The sequence below is a fragment of the Elgaria multicarinata genome, chromosome 14 (assembly GCF_023053635.1).
Source record: "Elgaria multicarinata webbii isolate HBS135686 ecotype San Diego chromosome 14, rElgMul1.1.pri, whole genome shotgun sequence".
NCBI lineage: Eukaryota > Metazoa > Chordata > Lepidosauria > Squamata > Anguidae > Elgaria > Elgaria multicarinata.
Genome location: NC_086184.1, coordinates 8,758,397 through 8,781,851, shown reverse-complemented (window position 1 = coordinate 8,781,851; position 23,455 = coordinate 8,758,397). Strand labels below are relative to the sequence as shown.

The 23,455-nt window shown below is 44.3% G+C and overlaps 1 protein-coding gene across 3 annotated transcripts in view; it reads left to right on the top strand.

Annotated features, from left to right (window-relative positions):
• Positions 1-23,455, top strand: part of FTO (FTO alpha-ketoglutarate dependent dioxygenase) — a 277,406-nt gene that overhangs the window by 66,457 nt on the left and 187,494 nt on the right. For all 3 annotated transcript variants that reach the window (XM_063141167.1, XM_063141168.1, XM_063141169.1), the window contains exons 5-7: positions 2,894-2,973; positions 7,249-7,392; positions 19,698-19,817. In XM_063141167.1, coding sequence (XP_062997237.1) covers positions 2,894-2,973; positions 7,249-7,392; positions 19,698-19,817 — 344 coding nt within the window. The remainder of the gene's footprint in view (positions 1-2,893; positions 2,974-7,248; positions 7,393-19,697; positions 19,818-23,455) is intronic.

Sequence of the window (23,455 nt, the reverse complement as noted above, 5' to 3'; positions counted from 1 at the left end):
CCAGGAAGCCTTCCCTTAATGCATTTTTATTCTGTTTTTTTATTATTATTTTATTTGTTTGCCACTCCAAAATTCTGAATGGTGAGCGGTATAGATATATTGTAAATAAATAAATAAAATAATGTTCACAGCACACATCTCATCTTTAGCCAATTGCACGCAGACACACACACACACACACACACACACACACACACACACACGGCAGCCATTGTTCTGATAATGATATTTTGAAATTTAACTGTAAATAATCATTTCTTTGAAATAGGTAACTGGCATAGCTTCCATAGCACTCTTTCCACATAAAAGAAATATTTCTCCATCACTCTCCAGCAATATAAATTGCATTAATTGGTCAAATGCATACACTCAGGATGTGTCTGTTTCAACACTAGAAACTCTGCTAATTCTGGAAGTGGCATTACTTCCTCAAATATTTCTGTATTGTAAATGCCAGAAATGATGTATTATGACAACCTGAACAACCGCCCCGCTTCTTTCAAAGAAGGGGAAGAGTGCATGCATTTTTAGTATTTTATTGCTTCTTCTCCCCCCCCCCCCAAGAATTCCTAAGGTCTTTGGTGCTCTGGCGCTAGGGAATATAATAAGACTCTTTGTTGCACTGAGAGAGGGTGTGGGGGGGGAAGTGTTAAAGTTGAATTTTTAAAGGTTAGTTCAACACCTGCTTCTTAAGCCCATGCCTTCATATATTTTTTTTCCAGGTGAATATCAAATCACACCTGGAACTGTGCAGCTTGCACTGAGCATGGATGATCACCCCTTTCCATAAGATCTACAAAATAGATTTTGTAATCTTAAATGGAATAAATGTTGTCCCTTTCCCCGCTTTTATCGAAGTCCACCCCCCCCCCGATAAATGAAACCTGATCTTCATTGCCTATGTGAGAGGGAAACTCTTTCGCTCAGTTTATGAAAATCTACTCGACAGCAGAGTGATTTGGCTTGAACTCTGCAGTTACTAATACTCCATCAAATGTAGGTGATGCAAAACGTCTTTTGGGGTGGGTGAGGTGGGGCGTGCAGTAAATCCACAGCACGTGGACGTGACTGGGATGCACCCCTCTGCTGTGCCCTACAGCACGCATAAGTCAGGTTGTCACGGGCTTAGCATTCAATTGAAATATCTGCTCCCCCTCCGTCCAATTGTTAAGAGGTGGACACGGCCCGATTTTGCAAGCAGATTTACAATTGTCCCTCTTTCTGCCTACCGTGACTTCAAAACACATCGAAGCAAAATACACCCCAGGCCCGTTCAAAGAGCGAGGACTTACTTTGCTACAGCTGTTTCGTATAGATCATGTGGCTTGAAGGTTAGAGGTTGAAACGCGGCTTAAGGATGAATTCGCGGGCCTCACTTTTTGGTGGTGGTGGGGGAAGTTGGCGTGAGCCGGAGGCTGAGCCGATTGTACCTCAAGAAGCGTTAAAAATATTTTTTCATTAACAAGCAGTTGGGAACTCACATTAGGGTGGATGAGCTGTGGTTGGAGAATCCCAGTGTTAAATGGGAAAAACCTTCCATACCTACGGTGTAGCTCCTTCACAGTTCCTTCCAGCTAATTTTCCTCTGAAATTTGACCTACTTACTTTCTGTATCTTTATTTGCTAAGGCCCATGAGCCCTTGAAAGTTATTTGTTGTTGCTGAACTTTGATCATGCAAGTTTTGTAAATCTGCTACATCTTGTTCAATTGTTTGCTAATTAATCATGTGGGGTTCTCTCTCTCTCTCTCTCTCTCTCTCTCTCTCTCTCTCTCACACACACACACACACACACACACACACACACACACACACATATACACACACAGACCCCTTTTTGCATACTTCTGGTTTTTACAGAACAATTCCCTGTTAGGGCTGATTCACACTTTCCAGCGGCTGGTATTTTTTGCTGCCCTTATTCTGAACAAGAGGAAGGACTGTTGGATCAGACCAAGGCTCTGCTTAGCCCAGTATCCTGCTTCCAACAGTGGGCAGTCAGATGCCTTTGAAAAGCTTCCAGGCAGGGTATGAAGGCAGTAAGTGTCCCTGCTGTCCTCCTTCCCACCAACTGGTACTCTGAGGTACACTGTCTTGGAACATGGAGGCTTCATGTAGCTATTATAACATAAGAGCATATGGGGAAATGTACAACGGGCACAGAACTGTATGTGTGCGGGCCAAATCTTGCCTTCTGATGGCCATGCTCTGATTGCCAGTTGTTTGGTGGTTTCCTGGTGTGTGTATGTGTGTGCGTTTCCCCCCTCATTCTGAAAGGTTGAACATTTTATTTATTATTACATTTACAACCCACTTTTTTTCCTCTTGCAAGGAACCCTCCTCATCTCCATTTTATTCTCAACCCTGTAAGGTAGGTTAGGCTGAGATTCATGGACTGGCTCAAAGCCACCCAGTGGGTTTCCATGGCTGAGTGGGGACTAGAACCTGGATCTCCCGACTCCCACTCCAACACTCTAACCACTACTCCCTGCTGCCTTTTCTAAGGCTTAACTACCAGCAGGAAGAGCTTTAAGCTAAAAGTATCCTTTCGGCGCCTCCTGAAATCGTCATTATTCCAGGAAGCCTTTCCTTAATGACCACTGTACATTTTGCTACTTTTAAAATCTATTTTAAAGTGTTTTATTCTGTTTTTATTTTACTTTATCTTGTACACCGCTCTGAAATGTTGAATGGGGAGGGGTATATGAATTTTGTAAATAAATAAAATAAATAAATCTTTCAGCCCACTCCTTTTGCTATGGATACTCTGATGGATGCATTTTTGCTCCTACATTACTCTGCTCTTCTCTTAATTTCATTGAGACTTCAGCTCCAGCTATATAATCATTTGCCCATCTTCACAGTTGATGGTACTTTTTATTATCTGTTCCCAGATGATCTGAATATGACCCATCAGCATTGTGTCCTGGCTGGCTTGCCACCGAGATTTAGCTCAACCCACAGGGTGGCAGAGGTGAGTACTAGAGGATTTTGAGTGTCTTCTTCTTCTGAGCATATGGAGGGGGTAGGAGAAGAAGAAGAAGAAGGAGGAGGAGGAGGAGGAGGAGGAGGAGGAGGAGGGGGGGAGGAGAAGAAGAAGAAGAAGAAGAAGAAGAAGGAGGAGGAGGAGGAGGAGGAGGAGGAGGAGGAGGAGAAGAAGAAGGAGGAGAAGGAGAAGGAGGAGAAGAAGGAGGAGGAGAAGGAGAAGGAGAAGGAGTTTTCACTTTTGTTCACCCTTTGGAGCTGGAAACCCTTGCTGATCTGCTGAAGATCTGCTAGTAGATTCTGCACGAACTTCCGCCCGCCAATATCTACATCATGTTAATGTAATAGTATAATTAAAAGTGTTGTCATAGTAATATACCCATATTAGGATAATAGTGTTCTAAATCTCACTGACAAGTCTGGTTATTTGTACTTGGCAGTAAAGATGGAACTCTCTGACCCCAGGACTGTGTTATTCTGATATTAAAATGCACATTTACGTACAGAGCTACACACACACAAAAAAGAGCTTCCTCTTTAGAAGCTCCTGCTTTGTTTTTATAAACCTCTGTGACCTCACATTATATAGTATGGAAATTTTCAATACAAAGAATTAGAACACCAAGGGGTCCTTTCTCAAGGTTATTCTTGGGGATTTAACTGGACTTATAAATATTTAACTGAAAGGAACTCTGATATAGACACATCCTTGTGTCTCCCCCCCCCCTCCCCAACCCTCTGGCAAAGAAAAGGCTATTTTATGTTTTGTTTGTTCTTTCAGTACAGAAAGAAGGTTTGAGGAAAGGCCTTGTAGGGGGTGGGGATTGCCGTCCAACCTATACAGATCTATTCTCTTTACTCCCTTCATCTGTGAGGCGTTTTATGACACATATTTTACTTTTGTCTTCGAGTACTTTCATACTCGAAGAAAGTCCCCAGGGGCACCCCGCACATGGGTGATGGCCCCCAGGGAGGACATTGGGCGGAGTGTTCTAGAATGTAGTCACCAGGTTCAAGGAGGAGTCTTCCACGCCCCATCACATCAAAATGTTGAGTTCTGTAGGTGTGTTCACGGGTGGAGGAGATTTATTTATTTATTACATTTTTATACCGCCCAATACCCAAAGCTCTCTGGGCGGTTCACAAAAATTAAAACCATGAAATGAGCTTCCGTCTTTTTATCTTCGTTTATTGAGGTCAGAACAGGAAAGACCCTGCTGGATCAGATCAAAGGCTCATCTAACCTTCCACCTGGTTTCCCATAGCTGCCCGCCATATGCCTAATGGGAATCCCACACAGAAGGTGTGAGGGCAACAACTTTCTCCTCAGTGTTTCCCCACCAGCGGGCATACTGGCTCTAGACATCGTGTTTCCATGTAGCCATCATGGTTAGCAACCATTGAAAGACCATTCTTCTTAAATTCCTCTAATCCCCTTTTAAATGGATTCATTTGTAGCCCATCATGCATCCGAGAAACTCACAGTACATCTTGGTGTCTTTGGTGGTTAAGTCTGAGGTTTTGGCCACTTCTAGCTGAGCTACCATGAATGGGAGGGTCCCCGTCCTTTTCGGCTCAGTGGGCACATTTGGCATTTTGAGGGAGTTGTGGGCACTCCCAAAAAATGGTCACCATGGGGGCTTGCCCATTCATGAAATAGCTGCCATGATGTGCATGGCCAGTCACAAACCTTTCATTTCCCAGAAAGCAAATTAGTGGGACTAAAAGAAACGTAACATATCCAAGAACCTAACATATCCAAGCCCTCCGATCAAAATGTGAGGCAATCACAACTTTCTTTTTGAACAAGGATAGTACAAGAAACAGTTCTGCTCTCAGTAGCTCATTCTCCTCTAAAGGTTAAAACCAGAGAGGATACACATGCGTTGAGAAGTATCTCCCCATGGAAGGTTCTCTCCATGGAGTTTCCTCATAACCTCAAGGTTAACTTGAGTTCACTGGAACCAACTGAGACTAATTGGAATAAGAACTCTAAAAACTGCAAAGAAGTGTTTCTGAAGAAGTGTCTCAGGAATGTTTTTTTTCTGAAAAAGTGTTTGAAACAAGTTATAAACCGGAATTTTTGTAAATTCCATGTTCCCAAATCCATCGATATATTTCTCTTTTGAGGTACTTATATCTGTATTGGACTCAAATATATTTGCAAACATAGTTGTGCAATTCTTCAATAACACCTTTTAGGGTTCCTAGTGCTTGTTTTCGCTTGATTCAGTATAACACAGTTTCCTATGTTCAACGAGTGGTGGAACGTACCCTCTAGGTCTACATTCTGGTATGGCTGACCAGGGTTTAGACCAGTAGTAAATGTTTTCTTACTATTGTACAGGCATTCAAGTATGGGGCCATTCTCTGTCTTTGATTAAGCCTTGCCTGCAAGAGCAATTAAGTTGGATGCTGGAGTTTCTAGAGCAGGGGTCAGCCATCTGGTCCCTTCTAGAAGTTTTGGGCTGTAACTCCCAGAGTAAGAACATAAGAAGAGCCCTGCTGGATCAGACCAAGGGTCCATCTAGTCCAGTACTGTGTTCACACAGTGGCCAACCAGCTGTTGACTAGGAAACCAGAAGTAGAACATGGGGGCAACAGCACCCTCCCAGCAACTGGTGTATATAGGCTTGCTGCCTCTGGTACTGGAGGTAGCACACAACCATCAGGACTATTAGCCATGGATAGCCTTATCCTCCAGGAATTTATCCAACCCCCTTTAAAGCCATCCAAATTGGTGGCCATCACTAGGGCAGTGAATTCCATAGTTTGCCTACATGCTCTGTGACAAAGTACTGCCGTATATCTGTCCTGAATCTTCCACCAATCAGCTTCAGAATCCCTGACCGCTGGCCATGTTGGGAGTTGTAGTCCAAAACATCTGGAGGGCACTAAGTTGTTGAGCCCTGTTCTAGGGTGTTCAAAGCGCTTCATATTACATTGTCTCTACATGAACCGTAAGCGTCAGGTAGATGAGCATTAATATCCACAAATGCCAGGTAGGGATATGAGACTGAGGGAGAGTTTAAGCTGCTGTAATAGATTATCTTCAAAAAAACAACATCTTCCCCCTTCAATCATAAATATGGAGGCAATCTGACTGGCCTCCAATATTAACTACTTGTGCTAGCACATCTGTCTAGGATGCCAGCGTAATGTTGTGGCAACATTGCTTCGCTGTCATCTTCTGAGCTGCAAAAGATGTTGCTTCGTGTTTTCCATCTTGAGCTTTTCTTTGTTGCTGCAACAACTTCTTAGAACTGAGCTATTGGCTTGGATTCTCTACCTTACATTTTAGTTGCAAAGGTCTTGTTTTCATTGGGCTATTCAGTTTTCATAGTGCAGGTGTGAGATCAAAATGGTGAGACGTGAAGAAGTTTGCATGTCAGTGAGAAGTTCTAGTTTGGCCTCTACCCTAATAGTTTTGCGTCCGCAGGGAGTTCGTTAGAGCTCTCTCCGGCAATCTGTAATGGTACATCCCAGCACAAGATGTGTTTAAAAGCCTGATTGCAGGGCGGGGGGAGGCACAATGTATGAGGGTGAGGGTGTCCCACCCACTGTGGTCATGCAGCCCCTGACGTGCTGGCCTAGAATCAAGTCAACCCTCCGGCCAAAAAGGATTCCCTCACCCCTATTGCAAGGCTTATGCTTTTTTTAGTTAGCTCATTTTCTGATTTTAGTGAGCCATGGAACTTTTTAGGACTTCTTAAACATGTAGCTTCCATTGTGTGTTTATGTGCGTGCATGCCCATAGAATCATAGAATAGTAGAGTTGGAAGGGGCCTATAAGGCCATCGAGTCCATGCAGGAATCCACCCTAAAGCAGGAATCCACCCTATGTATATGTCACTCTGTGTGTATTGGGAGAGGCAGCCATTTTGGGTCATGAGCTCATTTGGCAATTTGAGAAATTTACCATCACAAAATGGCTGTCATAGGAGGCATGACAAAGGTCAAGGAGCCCACCCAAAAGTGAGCATGACGCAGAGGTGGGATCTGAGCCCCAACACACCAACCCACAGTTTTCAGCACTAACAGAAATCTTTTCCACAGCAATCTCAACTGCCAGTTAGAAAATGTGTTAAATGAATGTTAAGATAGAAAAAAAGCCTTAAAGCTCCCAGAATTCCCCAGCAGCATAGCTGGGAGTTATAGGACTTTTTCTGTGTTAAGATGCCCTAAGTGACTGTGTTTGGCTTTGCATGTATGTTTGATTTTATTTGAAACTAAATTTTCTTTCTATGTTCATGAATTCTTACAGTGCTCCCAGGGGACATTGCCCTATATATTGGGACAGTGCAACAGAGCTGTTGAGAATTTGCTCGCCGACACTGATGTGGGATTTCCCGCTCTGAAATCGCTGGATGTCACAGTTATAAAGCAAGTGGAAAAAACCCATAATGAGGTGAGAAGAAACTACGTGGAGAATATGAAACTTGAATTTCCTATACGTATCTCAGTTAGTGGAGTGGGCATTGTTAGAATATAGGACATCTGTAGCTCAGTGGTAGGTCCCAGATTCAACCACTGGCATCTCCAGTCAAAGGGTCTGGGAGTAGTTGATGCCTGAGATCCTGTGAAGCGACTATCTGTGAAAATAGGCAGCATGGAGCATGATGGAATGAATCACAGAATCAGAATTGTGGAGTTGGAAGAGACTGCAAGAATCAACTAGTCCAACCCTCTGCAGTATGTAGAAAAACCAATTAAACCATACATGAGAGATGGCTGTCCAGCCTCTTACTGAAATCCTCCAGAGATGGAGAACCCACAACCACTATAGGTAGACCTTTCCACTGTTGTACAGATCTTACCGTCAGGACCTTTTTCCTTATATTTAATCGAAACCTACGTAGCTGTAACTTATACCCATTATTTCGGGTACTAATTTCTGTGGTAATGGAAAACGGTTCTTCACCCGTCTTCCCTGTGGAGCCTTTTATGTACCTGAACACTGCTAACATGTCTCCCCTCAGTCTTCTTTCCTCCAGACCGAATATCTCAAGTTCCTTCAACCTGTCCTCATAGGGCATGTCCTCAAGTCCCTGTATCATCTTTGGAGATGCCCCACTCTAGGGTTGTCCTGTACAATTCTTGGTTCTGGCTCCCCGACTCAATTTCTGGCTCCCCTGCGACAGCTACTTTTACCTCAGCCCTGACACCTACTGCTCAACATTGCTACCTTACTGCGCCCCAACTTAGAATCATAGAATCATAGAATAGCAGAGTTGGAAGGGGCCTACCAGGCCATCAAGTCCAACCCCCTGCTCAATGCAGGAATCCACCCTAAAGCATCCCCGACAGATGGTTGTCCAGCTGCCTCTTGAATGCCTCTAGTGTGGGAGAGCCCACAACCTCCCTAGGTCATGGGTTCCATTGTCATACTGCTCTAACAGTCAGGAAGTTTTTCCTGATGTCCAGCTGGAATCTGGCTTCCTTTAACTTGAGCCCGTTCTACCGTTCTGCTCTTCTTCTGCTCTTCTTGCCCTGCCGTGAACTTCAATTTGTGCGTACTGTTATAAAAGAGAGCTGCCCATTTTCAGGGTTTTTGATCCACCTCCCCGCCTGTTCCCTGGGATTAGTTTCTCAGTCAGCAAGGGAGTTAATTCCACACGACGGCCGGCTTTTTTCCAACGAGTTTGCTCGCTGCCACACATGTGGGCAACTTCTCTGTGGTTTGTGGCGAGGAGGAGATGCATTTCTTTGCTGAGTTACTGCTGTAGACTGGAAGCTCAGACATCTGCAGTGCTAATGCAGGTCTTTGATTCATCCTTAAAAAAAAAGAAAGAAAGAAATGGAAAAGGAGGGGGCACACCCACATGTCTTTTGTCTACTAATTATAGGGTAACATTTGGTAGGTTCATGGCCTAATACAACTGGTATGTTCCTAATCTGCAAGGCATATGTTTGAAGAAAATCCTCACTTTTACATCCTAAATCCTAGAGATACTGCACTGTTTCTCTGAGGCTTTCTATGGCGCGGAAGAAGAAAAAAATGCCAGTAAAAACAAAGGAAATAATGTTAAGAGATTTGATACCAATGGGCCTCTTGCACTTTTTGGATACATCCAGATGTACATTCAAAGAGGAGTGGGTGTAGGGCAGGGGTGGGCAACCTCAGAGGGCAATTGGGGGCTGCCCTGGGGGGCTTCCCTGGGGGGCTGCCCTACCCCCTGCTGCTGAAATTCTCATTGCTGCCGAATTTTCACTTTAAGAAGGCGTGGGATGCATTCATCTTGCTTTAATGCGAAATTATACTTTTGGAAGCTTCGGTGGCAATGACTTCGGGAACAGCAGGAATTATATATAAAAAAAAGACCGTGGAGGGGCCACATGCAGCCCACGGCCCGTGGCTCCCCACCCCGGTGTAGAATTTTGTTTATTTGGTTTGCTGCAGAGTGAGTTTTGCTTTCCCCAGTCTTGCTCCTGGAACGACGCAAGTACAGCCTCCAGATCCAATGCTTTGTATGTCCCCATCTTTACGCCCCTCCTCAGCAAAACGAAGAAGTCCAGCGGCAATCCAGCCATGGACATAAAGGGTAAGGAGGCACTGAGTCCAAGACCAACCTTCAATCTGGAGTCTAACAACTAGAGACCTCCAGAGCCTGCGTTCGTTGAGTCTGACGCCCTAGAAACCGTAGCCGGTTCACCTAGTTCCATCCAGAGGACGGTAGGGATGTCAGTTATGCCACTAGATGGCGCTGTCTCATTAAAGCCAATAGAGCCAATAGAGCATGCAGAGAGGAAGTATTCGATTTCAAACCATGTGGCCGCCCAGGTAATGGCAACGATCATAATCTCAGAAAGAAAACGGTAGAAAGCCCCGGTAAGGTAGCTTTGGCTATTGGGTGGTATAAAAATGCAATAAATAAATAATATATAGAGGAGCTCCAAGTGACCTGTGTGCTTGTTTAGTCTGCTGTCCAGGTGTTAACTGGATAGGTAACTTCAAGGCCTCTTCTTGCCTTTCTTAGGGTTCTTTATGCTTAAGAGACACTTATTTATTTATTTATTTATTTATCATACTTATACCCCGCTCCTCAGCCAAAAAAGGCTCTCGGAGCGGCTTACACTTGGCAAAAAAAGACAGTCCCTGCCCTCAGGCTTACAGTCTAATAAAGACATGACACACAAGGAAAAGGAGTCCAGGAGGGAGGGAGGGAGGGAGGAGAGAGAGAGAGAGAGAGAGAGAGAGAGAGTCAAACAGGAGCAGGCCCCGATGTTACTTCTGCCTGCTCCTGTCCCCTCGGTCCTTCTTCTTCCCCATAGGGCCAAGATGGCAGTTTGCCCTGTGGGGGTGGGGGAAGAGTCCAACAGGAGCAGGCCCCGATGTTACTTCTGCCTGCTCCTGTCCCCTCGGTCCTTCTTCTTCCCCACAGGGCCAAGATGGCAGTTTGCCCTGTGGGGGTGGGGGAGAGTCCAACAGGAGCAGGCCCCGATGTTACTTCTGCCTGCTCCTGTCCCCTCGGTCCTTCTTCTTCCCCACAGGGCCAAGATGGCAGTTTGCCCTGTGGGGGTGGGGGAGAGTCCAACAGGAGCAGGCCCCGATGTTACTTCTGCCTGCTCCTGTCCCCTCGGTCCTTCTTCTTCCCCACAGGGCCAAGATGGCAGTTTGCCCTGTGGGGGTGGGGGAGAGTCCAGCAGGAGCAGGCCCCGATGTTACTTCTGCCTGCTCCTGTCCCCTCGGTCCTTCTTCTTCCCCACAGGGCCAAGATGGCAGTTTGCCCTGTGGGGGTGGGGGAAGAGTCCAACAGGAGCAGGCCCCGATGTTACTTCTGCCTGCTCCTGTCCCCTCGGTCCTTCTTCTTCCCCACAGGGCCAAGATGGCACTTGAACTGGACAGCCCTTCAATTATTGGGCACCTTCAAATAGAGGACTGTCCTCAGACAGCTCTTCAAATAGAGGCTGTCCTCTGGAAAGTAAGTCTCCCGTCCACCTCAGGGCACTCTCTTTACCAGCAGAAATTGGACCCATAAAAAGGTTATTGCCACTCTTCTTGTTGTATATCTCTGTGTCCAGCATGGCAATAACCCCACCCCGTAACTTCCCTTTGACAGCCCGAAAAATTGGCCCGCCCGTCTGCAAATTGCATCTGGCTGGACTTGGACCCTGGGACCTGTCAAGCCTTTGACTTGAGCACCATCATGTACCCTAATTGGAGCTTGACTGAATTGCACTAGGGAAAGAACCGTCCGATTGAAAGCCTCATAAAAACACCGCAGATGAAAACAGGTGTCTCATGCTCCTATTTTAAGAGTCACAAAGCCACGCTTGCAATACTTGGCCGACGTGCCGCATATTGACCAAGAGTGTGATCAGCTTATTCAAGTCACTGCTTGGGTAGCTCTATTGAAGTGCAGCCATCTTTACAATAAAAGAAGAAGAAGAAGCAATCACACACATCGCTGTTACAGAACGCATTAAGTTACCCCTCCAAGCAAACAGGTGATTGTTTGGTCATTAGCAATTTACACTGAAATATGTGATCTGACACCATAGAATGAATGCTGAGCTGTCGGTCTGCTCCAGCCGTTCGCAGCACTTGAGGGAGATTTATTCAGCTACTGAGAGATGTGTCCAGGATCGTTCTCCAAGATAGCTGGGGAAAACTGTTCACGGGTGAACACCATTAAATGGGGAGAAGAAAATAAGTTTCCAAGCTTATTTTATTCATTCATTATTCGGGTATTCATAAACCACTGACATCTACAGGATTCAAAGTGATGTATACCATTAAAACATAAATGTATGAAATAGGATCTATTGTAACTACAGACCAAGGACAGTAGTTCAAGGACACAACCCAAGTGTCCTCAGTGGCACGGAGTGCCTTCTACCAGCTTCGGTTGGTGGCCCAGCTACGCCCCTATCTGGAGAGGGATAACCTAGCTTCAGTTGTCTATGCTTTGGTAACCTCCAAATAAGATTACTGCAATGTGTTCTATGTGGGGCTGCCTTTGGAGATGGTTCTGAAGATGCAGCTTGTGCAAAATGCAGCGGCCAGATTGATAACTGGAATCAGAAGGTTCAAGCATGTAAGACCGACTTTGGCCCACTTGCATTGGCTGCCTGTATGTTTCCCAGCCCAATTCAAGGTGCTGGTTTTAACCTATAAAGCCTTACAAGGCTTGGGACCACAATACCTGACGGAACGCCTCTCCTGTATGGATAGTTTCTCCTGACATGAAACTATCCATACACTGCACTCAACATCTAAGGACCTCCTCCAAGTGCCTCCTCCGAGGGAAACTCGGAGGATGGCAACAAGCGAGAAGGCCTTCTCAGTGGTGGCCCCCCAATTATGGAACGATCTCCCTGACGAGGCTCGCCTGGCGCCAACATTGTTACCTTTTCGGCGCCAGGTCAAGACTTTTCTCTTCTCCCAGGCATTTAACAGCATACGCTGAGTTTTTTAACTGACCCCAGAATAGTTGTTTTTAAATGGATAGTGCCTGTTTTCATTTGTGTTTTATGCTTTTTATGGTTTTAAATTTTGTGTATTTCTTTTTAATGTTCACTGTTTTTGACTTTTGTAAACCGCCCAGAGAGCTTCGGCTATAGGGCGGTATAATATAATATAATATAATATAATATAATATAATATAATATAATAATATTATTATTATTATTATTATATATAATAATAATAACATATAACATTATTATAATTAAATAATAATAATAATAACAACAACAACCCTATGCATGTTGAATCAGAAAAGAAGTCCTACAACTCCCAGCATTCCCTAACACCCAGAGTGGATTCAATGGCCCAGTGAAATTGGAGCCATCAGCCTTCACTGCACTGGAAAGCCTCCCCCTTCTTCACCACCACCAGCACTGTCAGTGGTGACCATTGGAAGGAAAAATAAAGGTACTGCAGAGGGCATTGAGTATTTCTCACTAGCAGGGGCGTCGCTAGGCCTGGTCCCATGAGGCTCTAGCCCTGAAGCTATTCCACAGTGCCCTGAGAGTCCATTGGTGCCAATTGAACTTGCTTTCTTCCTTTTTCAATTTCCTTGCCACGTAGGGGGCAGTTTTCAAGGGGCATTGCAGTTGGGATAACCCTCTCCTTCCAACATGCTGCGAATCATCCTTTGCCTTGCAGTGAAGCTTAGAACACCTGCCCCCCAATTGGGTTGAGCTGATCAGGCCATAAATTTATTTTGGGATTATTTGGATGAGAAATCGACTGGCTGCCTTTGCCTCCCCCCCACACCCCCGGTGGGATTTAAATAAGTCCAAGTGATGATCGGTAAATTTGCATCTATCGATGTCAACTAGAACCCAACGGGGTCATCCTATTAAGCGGATTAACGGGAGATTCAGGACAGATAAAAAGGACTTCTTCACACAGCAGCACATAGTTAAATTATGGAATTCACTACCATAAGATGTAGTGATGGCCACCAGTTTGGATGGCTTTACAAGGGGGTTGGATCAATTCCTGGAGGAGAAGGCGATGAATGGCTACTAGCCCTGATGGTGATGTGCTGCCTCCAGTATCCAAGGCAGTAAGCCTGTGTGCACCAGTTGCTGGGGAATACGGCTGGGAGGTTGCTGTTGGACTTATGTCCTGCTTTGTTGGTCCCTGGCCGACGGCTGGTTGGCCACTGTGTGAACAGAGTGCTGGACTAGATGGACCCTTGGTCTGATCCAGCATCAGGACACTTCTTATGTTCTTAATTAGCATATGTAGCTTTCACACTGATTTGTGTCCGATGGGCCCAGCCCCCGAAACTTTGCCGTGTCTAGCTGAGCTTAATGCACACCGCAATGGCGTTGTCTTGATGGGCTGTTAGGGTCACTCCTCAGACGAGTGTTGATGTGCGCAGCCAAAGGAAGGTTAATGTGTGCGTTTAGCACATTACACCGAAATGGCAGCCCAGTCGGGGGGCCGGCCGGCATTGAGGACGAGGAATAGAGATCACCTACCTAGGTGGCATTTATTAAGCCAAGCGCTTTTAAATAATTGACTGTGGACCACCACCACCCCCGGCTCACCAAATGTCAGCCGGCAGCCGTTGGCCTTTCCTTGCGCCCTATTGACTCTCACTCTCAAAGTGTGCCTTTCATAATAGCTCAAAGGGTGACTGGAGAGGGGTGGATGTGATGGCGGGGTAAATCCGTGCTGCAAACAGAAGATCAAGACAAAAAAAAGTGTGCAGCAGTGTGTTGCTTTGCTTCTACAATTCATGCTGGGGTGATGCCATTCAACTCAGTGCTCTAGCCTGATCTGGCTTTGGTCGAAATGATTTCCTATTGAAAAACAACAACACTGGCAACAAACAAACAACGCTTTTTGTGAACAAACGAACGGGAAAATAGCCCCCAAACAGCATTCGTTCATAATCTGGGTGCAATATATGAATGTTCTAGATGAGAGGTAGGCAAACTGGTGCCTACCAGATGTTTTGGACTACAGTTCACATCACAAGTGATCATTGGACGTGCTGGTTGTGTCTGATGGGAGTTGTAGTCCAAAATATCTGGAAGGCTCTAGGTCAGCCTTCCTCAACCTGGGGCGCTCCAGATGTGTTGGACCCCATTTGGGGCATTCTGGGAGATGCAGTCCAACACATCTGGAGCGCCCCAGGTTGAGGAAGGCTGCTCTAGGTTGACGTATCCTGTACTAGATGAAGTACATGCAAGGAAAAGCTCATAAGCTGCATTCACCTCAGTGTAGTTGAGGCTTCCCCAGGCTGCTTCTATTATTATTATTATTATTATTATTATTATTATTATTATTATTATTATTATTTACTTTTTTATTGATTACTTATTTATTACGTTTCAGTACTGCCTGATACCCGCGGCTCTCTGGGCGGTTCACAACAACTCAAACTTTAAAATACAAGACGGACGATAAAATACATTATAAAAGGTTAAAACTAGGACATAGAAATAAAAATATCCAACCAGAAGCTAGCAGCAGTGCAAAATTTAAAATGCAAGACGAGATTTTTTTAAAAAAACTAATTGAAAAAACTAAAATGCCTGGGAGCATAATAATAAAGGTATTCACCTGGTTCCAATATGTGCACAGTGTAGGCGTCAGGCAAATCTCTGTGGGGAGCTCATTCCACAGCCGGGGTGAGAAGCCCTCTTCTCACTTTGTTTGGCAGGAGCTCCTGGACAACGACCCCTCAAGATGGGCATGTGTATGGGAGCAGGCGATCCTTCAGACAACCTGTTTCCAAAGCCATCGAGGGATTTAAATGTTATTACTATGTTAGTTGAATTGGGCCTGGAAATGGACTAGCAACCAGCAGAGACGAAAGAGTACTAATACAATCCCATTGGCCAGTTCACATTAATAGTCTCGCTGCCCTCTTTTGGACCAGCTGAAGTTTCTCGACTATTTTCAAAGGCACCCCTATGTATAACGCATCCCAACACATGGTTATCAGACCTTGGATAACTCTATGCTACACCTCCCTGTATTGCTGCTGCTGTTGTGGCAATTGGCTATCATAGGCCGAGCGTTCCGTGTGAAAAGGGAGTCAATGGTTTTCTTGAGGAAAATCTTACCAGACCTAATACACCTGTTACACATTGTGTTGCCTGTCATTGTCTTGATAATTTTTTTTAAAAAAATTGCCCGGTGATTGTTCCCTCCCGCAAAGGTGACCCCTATGGACCAGGTGATCCCAATAGGTCATCTCTACTGCTCTGAACTTCCTTAAGGGAAGTTAGCAATTAAACCATGATTAACAAATACTTTGGTGTGTGTGTGTGTGTGAGAGAGAGAGAGAGATGGGTTTGATGGGAGCATGATTTTGGTTTTTTTCTGTGGGCCTATTATCAAAGGTAACTCATAAAAATTGGCAAATCACATCTGCTTGTAACTCACCGTCTCGTTCTGGTCTTAAAAAACGGATCGTCCTCATCTTCCTTTTCCTTCCACTCTCTTTTCCTTGTGTGTCATTTCAATTTGTAAGCCTCAGGGCAGGACCTCTCTCTCTCTCTCTCTCTCTCTCTCACACACACACACACAAACACACGCATCTGAAAAGGAGACTATAACTGCAGTAAATAAAAAATAAATGCATGACCGCCTTGAAGCAGAGAGCTCAAACTGCAAGGATTTTAGTTGGTCCAAGCTCTGGTGGGGCAGGAGGCAAGGAGTAGACTCCAATTAGCCTTGATTAGACGCCGACTAGAGTATACCCATTGAAATGAATGGGACTCAAGTTAGTCAGGACTAACATAAGTCCTATTCATTTCAGTGGGTCTGCTCTAAGTATGTATTGTATGTATGTATTATTGCATTTATATTCCACCTTTTTTCCTCCAAGGAACCCAAGGCGGCGTACATAATCCTCCTTTCCATTTTATCCTCACAACAACAACCCTTTGAGGTGGGTTGGGCTGAGAGTCTGACTGGCCCAAAGTCACCCAGTGGGTTTCCGTGGCCGAGTGGGTTATAGAACCCAGATCTCCCGACTCCCAGTCCAACACTTTAGCCACTACACCACACTGGCTCTCACACCACACTGGCTCACCAGTCTAAGTAGGACTTTAGTTGGCGTCTTCTCAAGGTGTCAAGTGTCTAGCTGTTGGGGTTCCCAGTTTGAGTTTCCCTCCACTCCTCCAGCACAATGCAGGTTATCAAGAAAGCTCAGGTTGGTCAAAGCTGCAGGTACTTATTAATTGCATTACATTACCTGAAGCGATCAGGTATATTAAAACTCCAACCTCTCAGTTGTGGTAGTGGTTGTTATGGGAGACAACTAGACACCCTTATATATGGCTAAACTTTAACTGAACTCCGTTGGGCAAGGACATACATTGTTAAGCCGGTATGTGAAGAGAAGGTAAACCATTTGTGTAACCTTTCTTTCAAAATATCTAAGATCTACCTCTGTTAACTAGTGTCCACTAATCCTGCCAGTATGTTTTACCAACAGAGCTGCCTTTTTTATTATTATTATTATTGTTTTATCTATAGCTCTCTCTTTTTTGGTTTTGTTTAAACAACTTCTGTTGAAAGCAGTTACACACATCAAACGGGTGTTTAGCGACTGTCAACTAAAATCGCTTTCACATTTTGTATCTGTTCTGTTTTAGCCTCGGGGAGGAGGAAGCGGTGGAGGGGTGTGTGTGGCAAAGAGAGAATATTCTCAGGTTGAAGTCATAATCAGACTTCTTTGGTCAATGTTGCTCCCTCCACAAGTTTCTCTTTGTTTGGGCCATCACAGTTTAAATAAGGGTAAACAGAACAAAATTCTTTGTGGTCGCGGATTCGAGTCTGTGTATAAAAAACACACAACTGCCGTAACAAAGATAAATATACAGTTCCAATTGACCAGAACTGCAGATCACTTGAAATAAAAAGAAGAAAGAAAAAAGCACTGGGAACAGGGTATTACAAAAGAAAAAAAAACTGTGCTTGAAGATTAACCAGTAATCTTTCTGAAGTTGCATTGTTGTTCCCTAACAACAGTAGCGTCAACACAACGTGCTAAGTAAGGTGATTTTTTATTTTTTATTTTTTAAAAAAGGGGAGTTGTGTTTTGGACTTACGTGTCGTCATGAAGGCCCCACAAAAAGAACAAAATCTACCAAAGGGCATGTGGTTCTGATTTAGTTACTTTTATTTTTATTATTAATTTATTTATTACATTTTTATACTGCCCAATAGCTGAAGCACTCTGGGCGGTTCATAAAAATTAAAACCATAATAAAACAACCAACAGGTTAAAAGCACAAATACAAAATACAGTACAAAAAGCACAACCAGGATAAAACCGTGCAGCAAAATTGATATAAGATTAAAATACAGAGTTAGAACAGTAAAACTTAAATTTAAGTTAAAATTAAGTGTTAAAATACTGAGAGAATAAAAAGGTCTTCAGCTGGCGATGAAAAGAGTACAGTGTAGGCGCCAGACGGACCTCTCTGGGGATCTCATTCCACAGCCGGGGTGCCACAGCAGAGAAGGCCCTCCTCCTAGTAGTCACCTGCCTCACTTCCTTTGGCAGGGGCTCACGGAGAAGGGCCCATGTAGATGATCTTAAGGTCCAGGCAGGTACATATGGGAGGAGGCGTTCCTTCAAATAACCTGGCCCCAAACCATTTAGGGCTTTGAATGTCAATACCAGCACGTTGAGTCGGGCCCGGACCTGGACTGGCAGCCAATGAAGTTGTAAAAGGACTGGCGTAATGTTATCTCACTGGCCAGTCCCTGTTAGTAGGCAGGCTGCCCTGTTTGTACCAGCTGAAGTTTCCGGACCGTTTTCAAAGGCAGCCCCACGTATAACACATTGCAGTAATCCAAACGAGAGGTTATCAGAGCATGGATAACTGTAGCTAGGCTATCTCTGTCCAGATAAGGGCGTAGTTGATATATCAACCTAAGCTGATAAAAGGTGCTCTTTGCCACTGAGTTCACCTGTGCCTCAAGTGACAGTTCTGGATCCAAGAGCATACCCCAAACTACAGACTCGATGCTTTAGGGAGAGTGCAACCCCATCCAGGACAGGGCAAATATCACCTCGTCGGACAGATGAACCACCCACTAACAGTACCTCCGTCTTGTCTGGATTGAGTCTCAGTTTATTAGCCCTCAAATAGTAGAGTTGGAAGAGGCCTAAAAGGCCATCCAGTCCAACCCCCTGCTCAATGCAGGAATCCACCCTAAAGCGTCCCTGACAGATGGTTGTCCAGCTGCCTCTTGAATGCCTCTAGTATGGGAGAGCCCACAGCCTCCCTAGGTCATGGGTTCCATTGTTGTACTGTTTTTCCTGATGTCCAGCCAGAATCTGGCTTCCTGTAACTTGAGCCCATTTTTCCATGTCCTGCACTCTGGGACGATCGAGAAGAGATCCTTGCCCCGCTCTGTGTGACAACCTTCACACCACTGACAGGCTGAAAAAGTTCAGCACCTTGGATAGCTCCTTTAGAGTTCTGGCTGGTTTGGACTGAAACCAGAATGAATTCACAATCCCAACAAAATCCGAGCCACCAGTGTCCACTGACAGCTCTGACTGCCATCTAAGACTACAGAACTGATGGGTCATAAATTCTGCCCCCTTCCATCAGCCAGCGGAACAAGGACTGTTGGCTTGTGCAGGATTTGGGCTTGTGCATATATGATTTCATTGTATTCTAAGCTTCCCTAGGGATCATACAGTTGAAAATCGGGACGTAAATCAAATAAACAAATCAGCTAATCTTAAATCATCCAGTCCACATCTTAATTAAGCATTGCTACCATTGGTTCATGTTGAAGCTGTTGATGAATGAGCCCAAGTTTTGAGAGAGAGGCTGAAGGATATCCCTCATTTTAAAGATGAGAGTTGAGGTTGAGAGGTGAAGACTTGCCATAAAGCAGGGCTGTTGAACCTTTGCCGTGTGGGCCAATTCTGGCCCTCCAAGACTCTGCAGATGCTCACGCCTCCTGGCCCACCCCCTTTCTCTAATCACCTATTGTTTAGTAATTTCCAGGTGCAGTTCCCCCCTGCTCATTCTAAAAAGTTGAAATCCCTCCCTTAAGGCTTAGTTACTAGCAGTAAGAGCTTTAAGCTACAATATGCTGTTATTTTTTATATTATTATTATTATTATTGGGGGTATTTTTGCCCTATCCTTAGCTTTTGGCCTCTTTCCATCTTGCCTTTCTCCCCACCTGTCACTGGAATGCTCCTCCCCCCCCCCCCGAGAGCTTCTCCAAAATTAAATAGGAAAAAATGCTTTTGTGTTTTCACAGGCTGAATTTGAGTGGCTGCGGCAATTTTGGTTCCAGGGTAAACGATACAGAAAGTGCACTGATTGGTGGGACAAGCCCATGGTAGCTCTGGAAGAACTCTGGAAAAAGATGGAGCTCATGGTATGTACTGGTCATTGGCTTTGCATCTTCTGGCCATCTTCTGAGCCTGCAGCTTCCCGGTTGTTGTGTCTGAGAATCGGACACTGAACTTCTGTCATTTTTATTTATTTATTTTATTTTTAACAAGATGAGCGATCCGGTTGATAGAGTGGTAAATGTTGGGGTGGTTGGTGGTGGAACTGTAAAGATAGCAACTCCATTGAGAAAAGGCCCAAGGCCCACTTGCTGAAGTTTATTTTGAAAGGGTGACCATTTTTAATAACCATCTGCTATCTGCATGGAGAATGGCTGATCCATGAATGGATCAGCCAGTCATTCCCCATGTAGAGATGCAATGGAATTAGCCACCAGGAGATGTCGGCCTTTTAAGAGACAGGGGGTGGAGCTTTGAAACTGGAGGGAGGAGCTTATAAGGTTTTGGTCAACCACCACCTTTTTGCCTGACTGACTTTGGGCCCTCAGAGCTGTCTGAGGTGCTGAGATTCCAGCCAGTTTGCTTTGAGGGCTCCCATTAAGGACAGGTCAGACCAGTGAAAACTGAATGTGACAACGTTCAAAGTCCAGGACCAGAGAGCTGTCCCTTTAAGGGCCTCCACTCCTCAGAAACGGGGAAGAGCATGGGGGGGATCTCACAAATGGTCAGGACAGGGTACCTATGGTGTTACCTCACAATTGATTATATTGTATATGTCTGGATTAGTATGGGTGGTAAGTAGGGCATGTTAGAACTGAGTGGGTGTGGTTTATGATGTCATAGGTCGGGGGGGAAGGAGTATATAAGGAGAGCGTTGGGAGTTTATGGGAGTTTTTAGGTTTTGTTTTTCTTGTGATTTCTTTCTTTGTAAAGTAAGAAGAGTTTAGATTCTAGGGACTCAGGATTGGTGTAAAGAGAGAGAGGTGGTTGGTGTGTGGAGAGTTTAGACTAGGCAGGATTGAAAGTGTTATATTTTTATTTAAAGTTTTTAAATAACAATACACTTTTTATTATTTTGTTAGCTACCAAATACCACGTGTCCGCTTGGCATTATTTACCTGCCTTACAGCTATTAAACACCCACCCCAGATTATACTCACAGCATATTTAGAGCAGATCCTGTATTAAACCTGTTTCCCTCATAGCTGGGGGAAAGGTTTTAATTAACCGTCCTTCAGGTTTTCAAGTGGTGGTGCTTGGCCTGAGAAGGGTTTATGCGACGGCCCTAGCGTAAGGGTTTTGTGATGTTGCAGTACCCCCTTCCAGTCGCCCTTTTCTGCGGACATCTCATTCCACTGCATCTCTGAATGAATTTTAGAGTTGGAAGGTCTCTTTAGAGGTCATCTAGTCCAGCCCCTGCTCAAGGTAAGATCTTTCCTGCAACTACAGCATCCCTGGTACATGGCCATCCAGCCGCTGATGAAATACCTCCCTTAATCTTCTCTTCTGCAGGAGAGAGTTGCCCAGCTCTTTCAATCATTTCCATAGAGCATGGGATTCTGGTCTTGCTCCCTTCCTGTCGTCAGAAGGCAGGGCCAGATGAGTACCTCATAGGGTGTGTGTGTGTTTAAGAGGTGGTGGGTGTCCTCTGAGAGTTGATGATTTTTTAAAAAATAACGTTTACTCATTCTAAAAACAGCTGATACGCTTTGAGCTTAAGAGCGGTGCGTGTGTCCAATCTGAATTCGGGGAGCGTGTTGCAGCTGTCAGGAGTTTGCGAAACACCGACCTAAGCGGTTTGCCTTTTCTCCCACACACTTTTACTTTGTGTGTGTGGATCTGTGGGGTGGGAGCCTTGTTGGCTCTGCAGCCCCACTTACCCCCCTTGTGATCGTGGTGCTTAGCAAGACTCTTTGATTGTTACTTTATCTCCACGTTGTGTGGAGAACATGGTTGGGGGAACCCTGCACACCCAGAGAAATCTAGAGGGTATGAGTTGTCTGCAATTGGTGTGATGATTCCATGTGTGTCTAATTAGAAACATGGCATCGTCCAGTATATCTCCTTTCAACGGGTCTAGGGATGATATTTATCAGCAAGCTCACGAGCTGTTTTTTTATTTTCTTTTGCGGGTGGGGAGACGAGACAGGAGCTTCTTCTAATTCAAATCTGAAAGGGCGTCTTTCATGTTTATGACTTCTAACACATTAATCACAATTAATTTGAGCTATTGAGGGAGACAGAAGAGAATGTTAATTGGCAATGTCTGTTGTTGGGTTTTTGTTGTTGTTGAGTCTCTAAGTAAATGTGGGTGTTTATTAGAGTTGGGTTTCTGATTTGCTTCCCCCCCCGCCCCGCTCTGCCGCCACTCTAAATCTGTTATATGCCTTTCATACCTGTCCTGAGTCCCAAACTATTAAGGGAGGGGGGGGGTGGAGTACATTCTGGCAGCAGGGGGCACTGTTGAGCTACAGTGTCCAGGTAGAACTCGAGAAAAATAACGCTTCTACAGGCGGTATAAGTATCAAAAATTTAGCCCTGTTTCTTCAAGTTAACCATAATCTCTAAGATTTCGTAATACAGGAAATCAATTGTGGGCTAACAAATTCAACAGCAATTTAACATAAAAAGTGCAGTGTGTTGGAATAAAGATCTGGTTTCTATAGAATTAAGCCATTTTTAAAACAAAACAAAACAAATGCTCCATGTTTCATATAAAGGGAATGGATTTGTTTAAATTATAAAGACCGATCAGTTTTTAAATATACGTATTTTTTAAAAAAAAGAAATGTAGAAATTTAATTTTTAACCCCCTCTTAGTGCTAGAGTGAACTCCCCTATGAATGGGAATCCCCTAACTAATTTATTTTTCTAATTTTATGAACAATTTTTTGTATTTATTTATTTTTACGTAAAGGTACATTTTTTTTAACATATATGCACCTTTTATGCTTTCTAATGACAGGTCTCTTTCTTCTTGCATTCTTCTTCATGTTTAGATTCAAAAATAAAAATGAGCAAATGTTACTTCCTGTAAGTTGCTTCATGTAAGCTAATTACCTGGGAATCCTAACACAACATAAATCTTTCAAAAAAAAGTTCATCTCACTGATGCCTTGTAGATCATGGATGTCTTTTTAACAAAAAATGTGTGTGTGTGTGTGTGTGTGTGTTGTGTGCACATTACAGTAAGTGTATAGATTTTTTTTATATTCTAATGTTTATTCTTGGCATTTTTTCCCCTAAGGATAGTTTTCGCTCACAGCTCACTCTTGTGATGTAAATGTTAAACCTTTCATTTGAATGACATTCTGATAAAACCACATTCTCCCCCACCCCTTCCAGCCTCCCATTATTACTTCATGAATTTATGAACGGTTATAGCCAAAGCAGTTTAAACTTTGGTTGTCCTCCATTTTTTTTCTCAACCCCCCCTCCCCACCCGCTATCCCCTTTTAAAAAATATGAAAGCAATTCAAATATTTGTATTTTTTTTTTTAATTTTAGTCACCCAAGATTAGCACTTTATCATGCTCAACATCAAGATAAAGTTCTCGGCGAATTCAAAGGCAGAGTTACCATTTGAAAGGGGTTGTAGAAGCTTTGCTTTCTGGGTAGAATCTGTTCTGAAAGGCTGAAATCTCATGTGATGCCCAGAGAGCTTTGCCAAACCTGTTCTGAGATTCAGCACAGAGACAATTTGTCTCCCAGGGTCTGGTCTCAT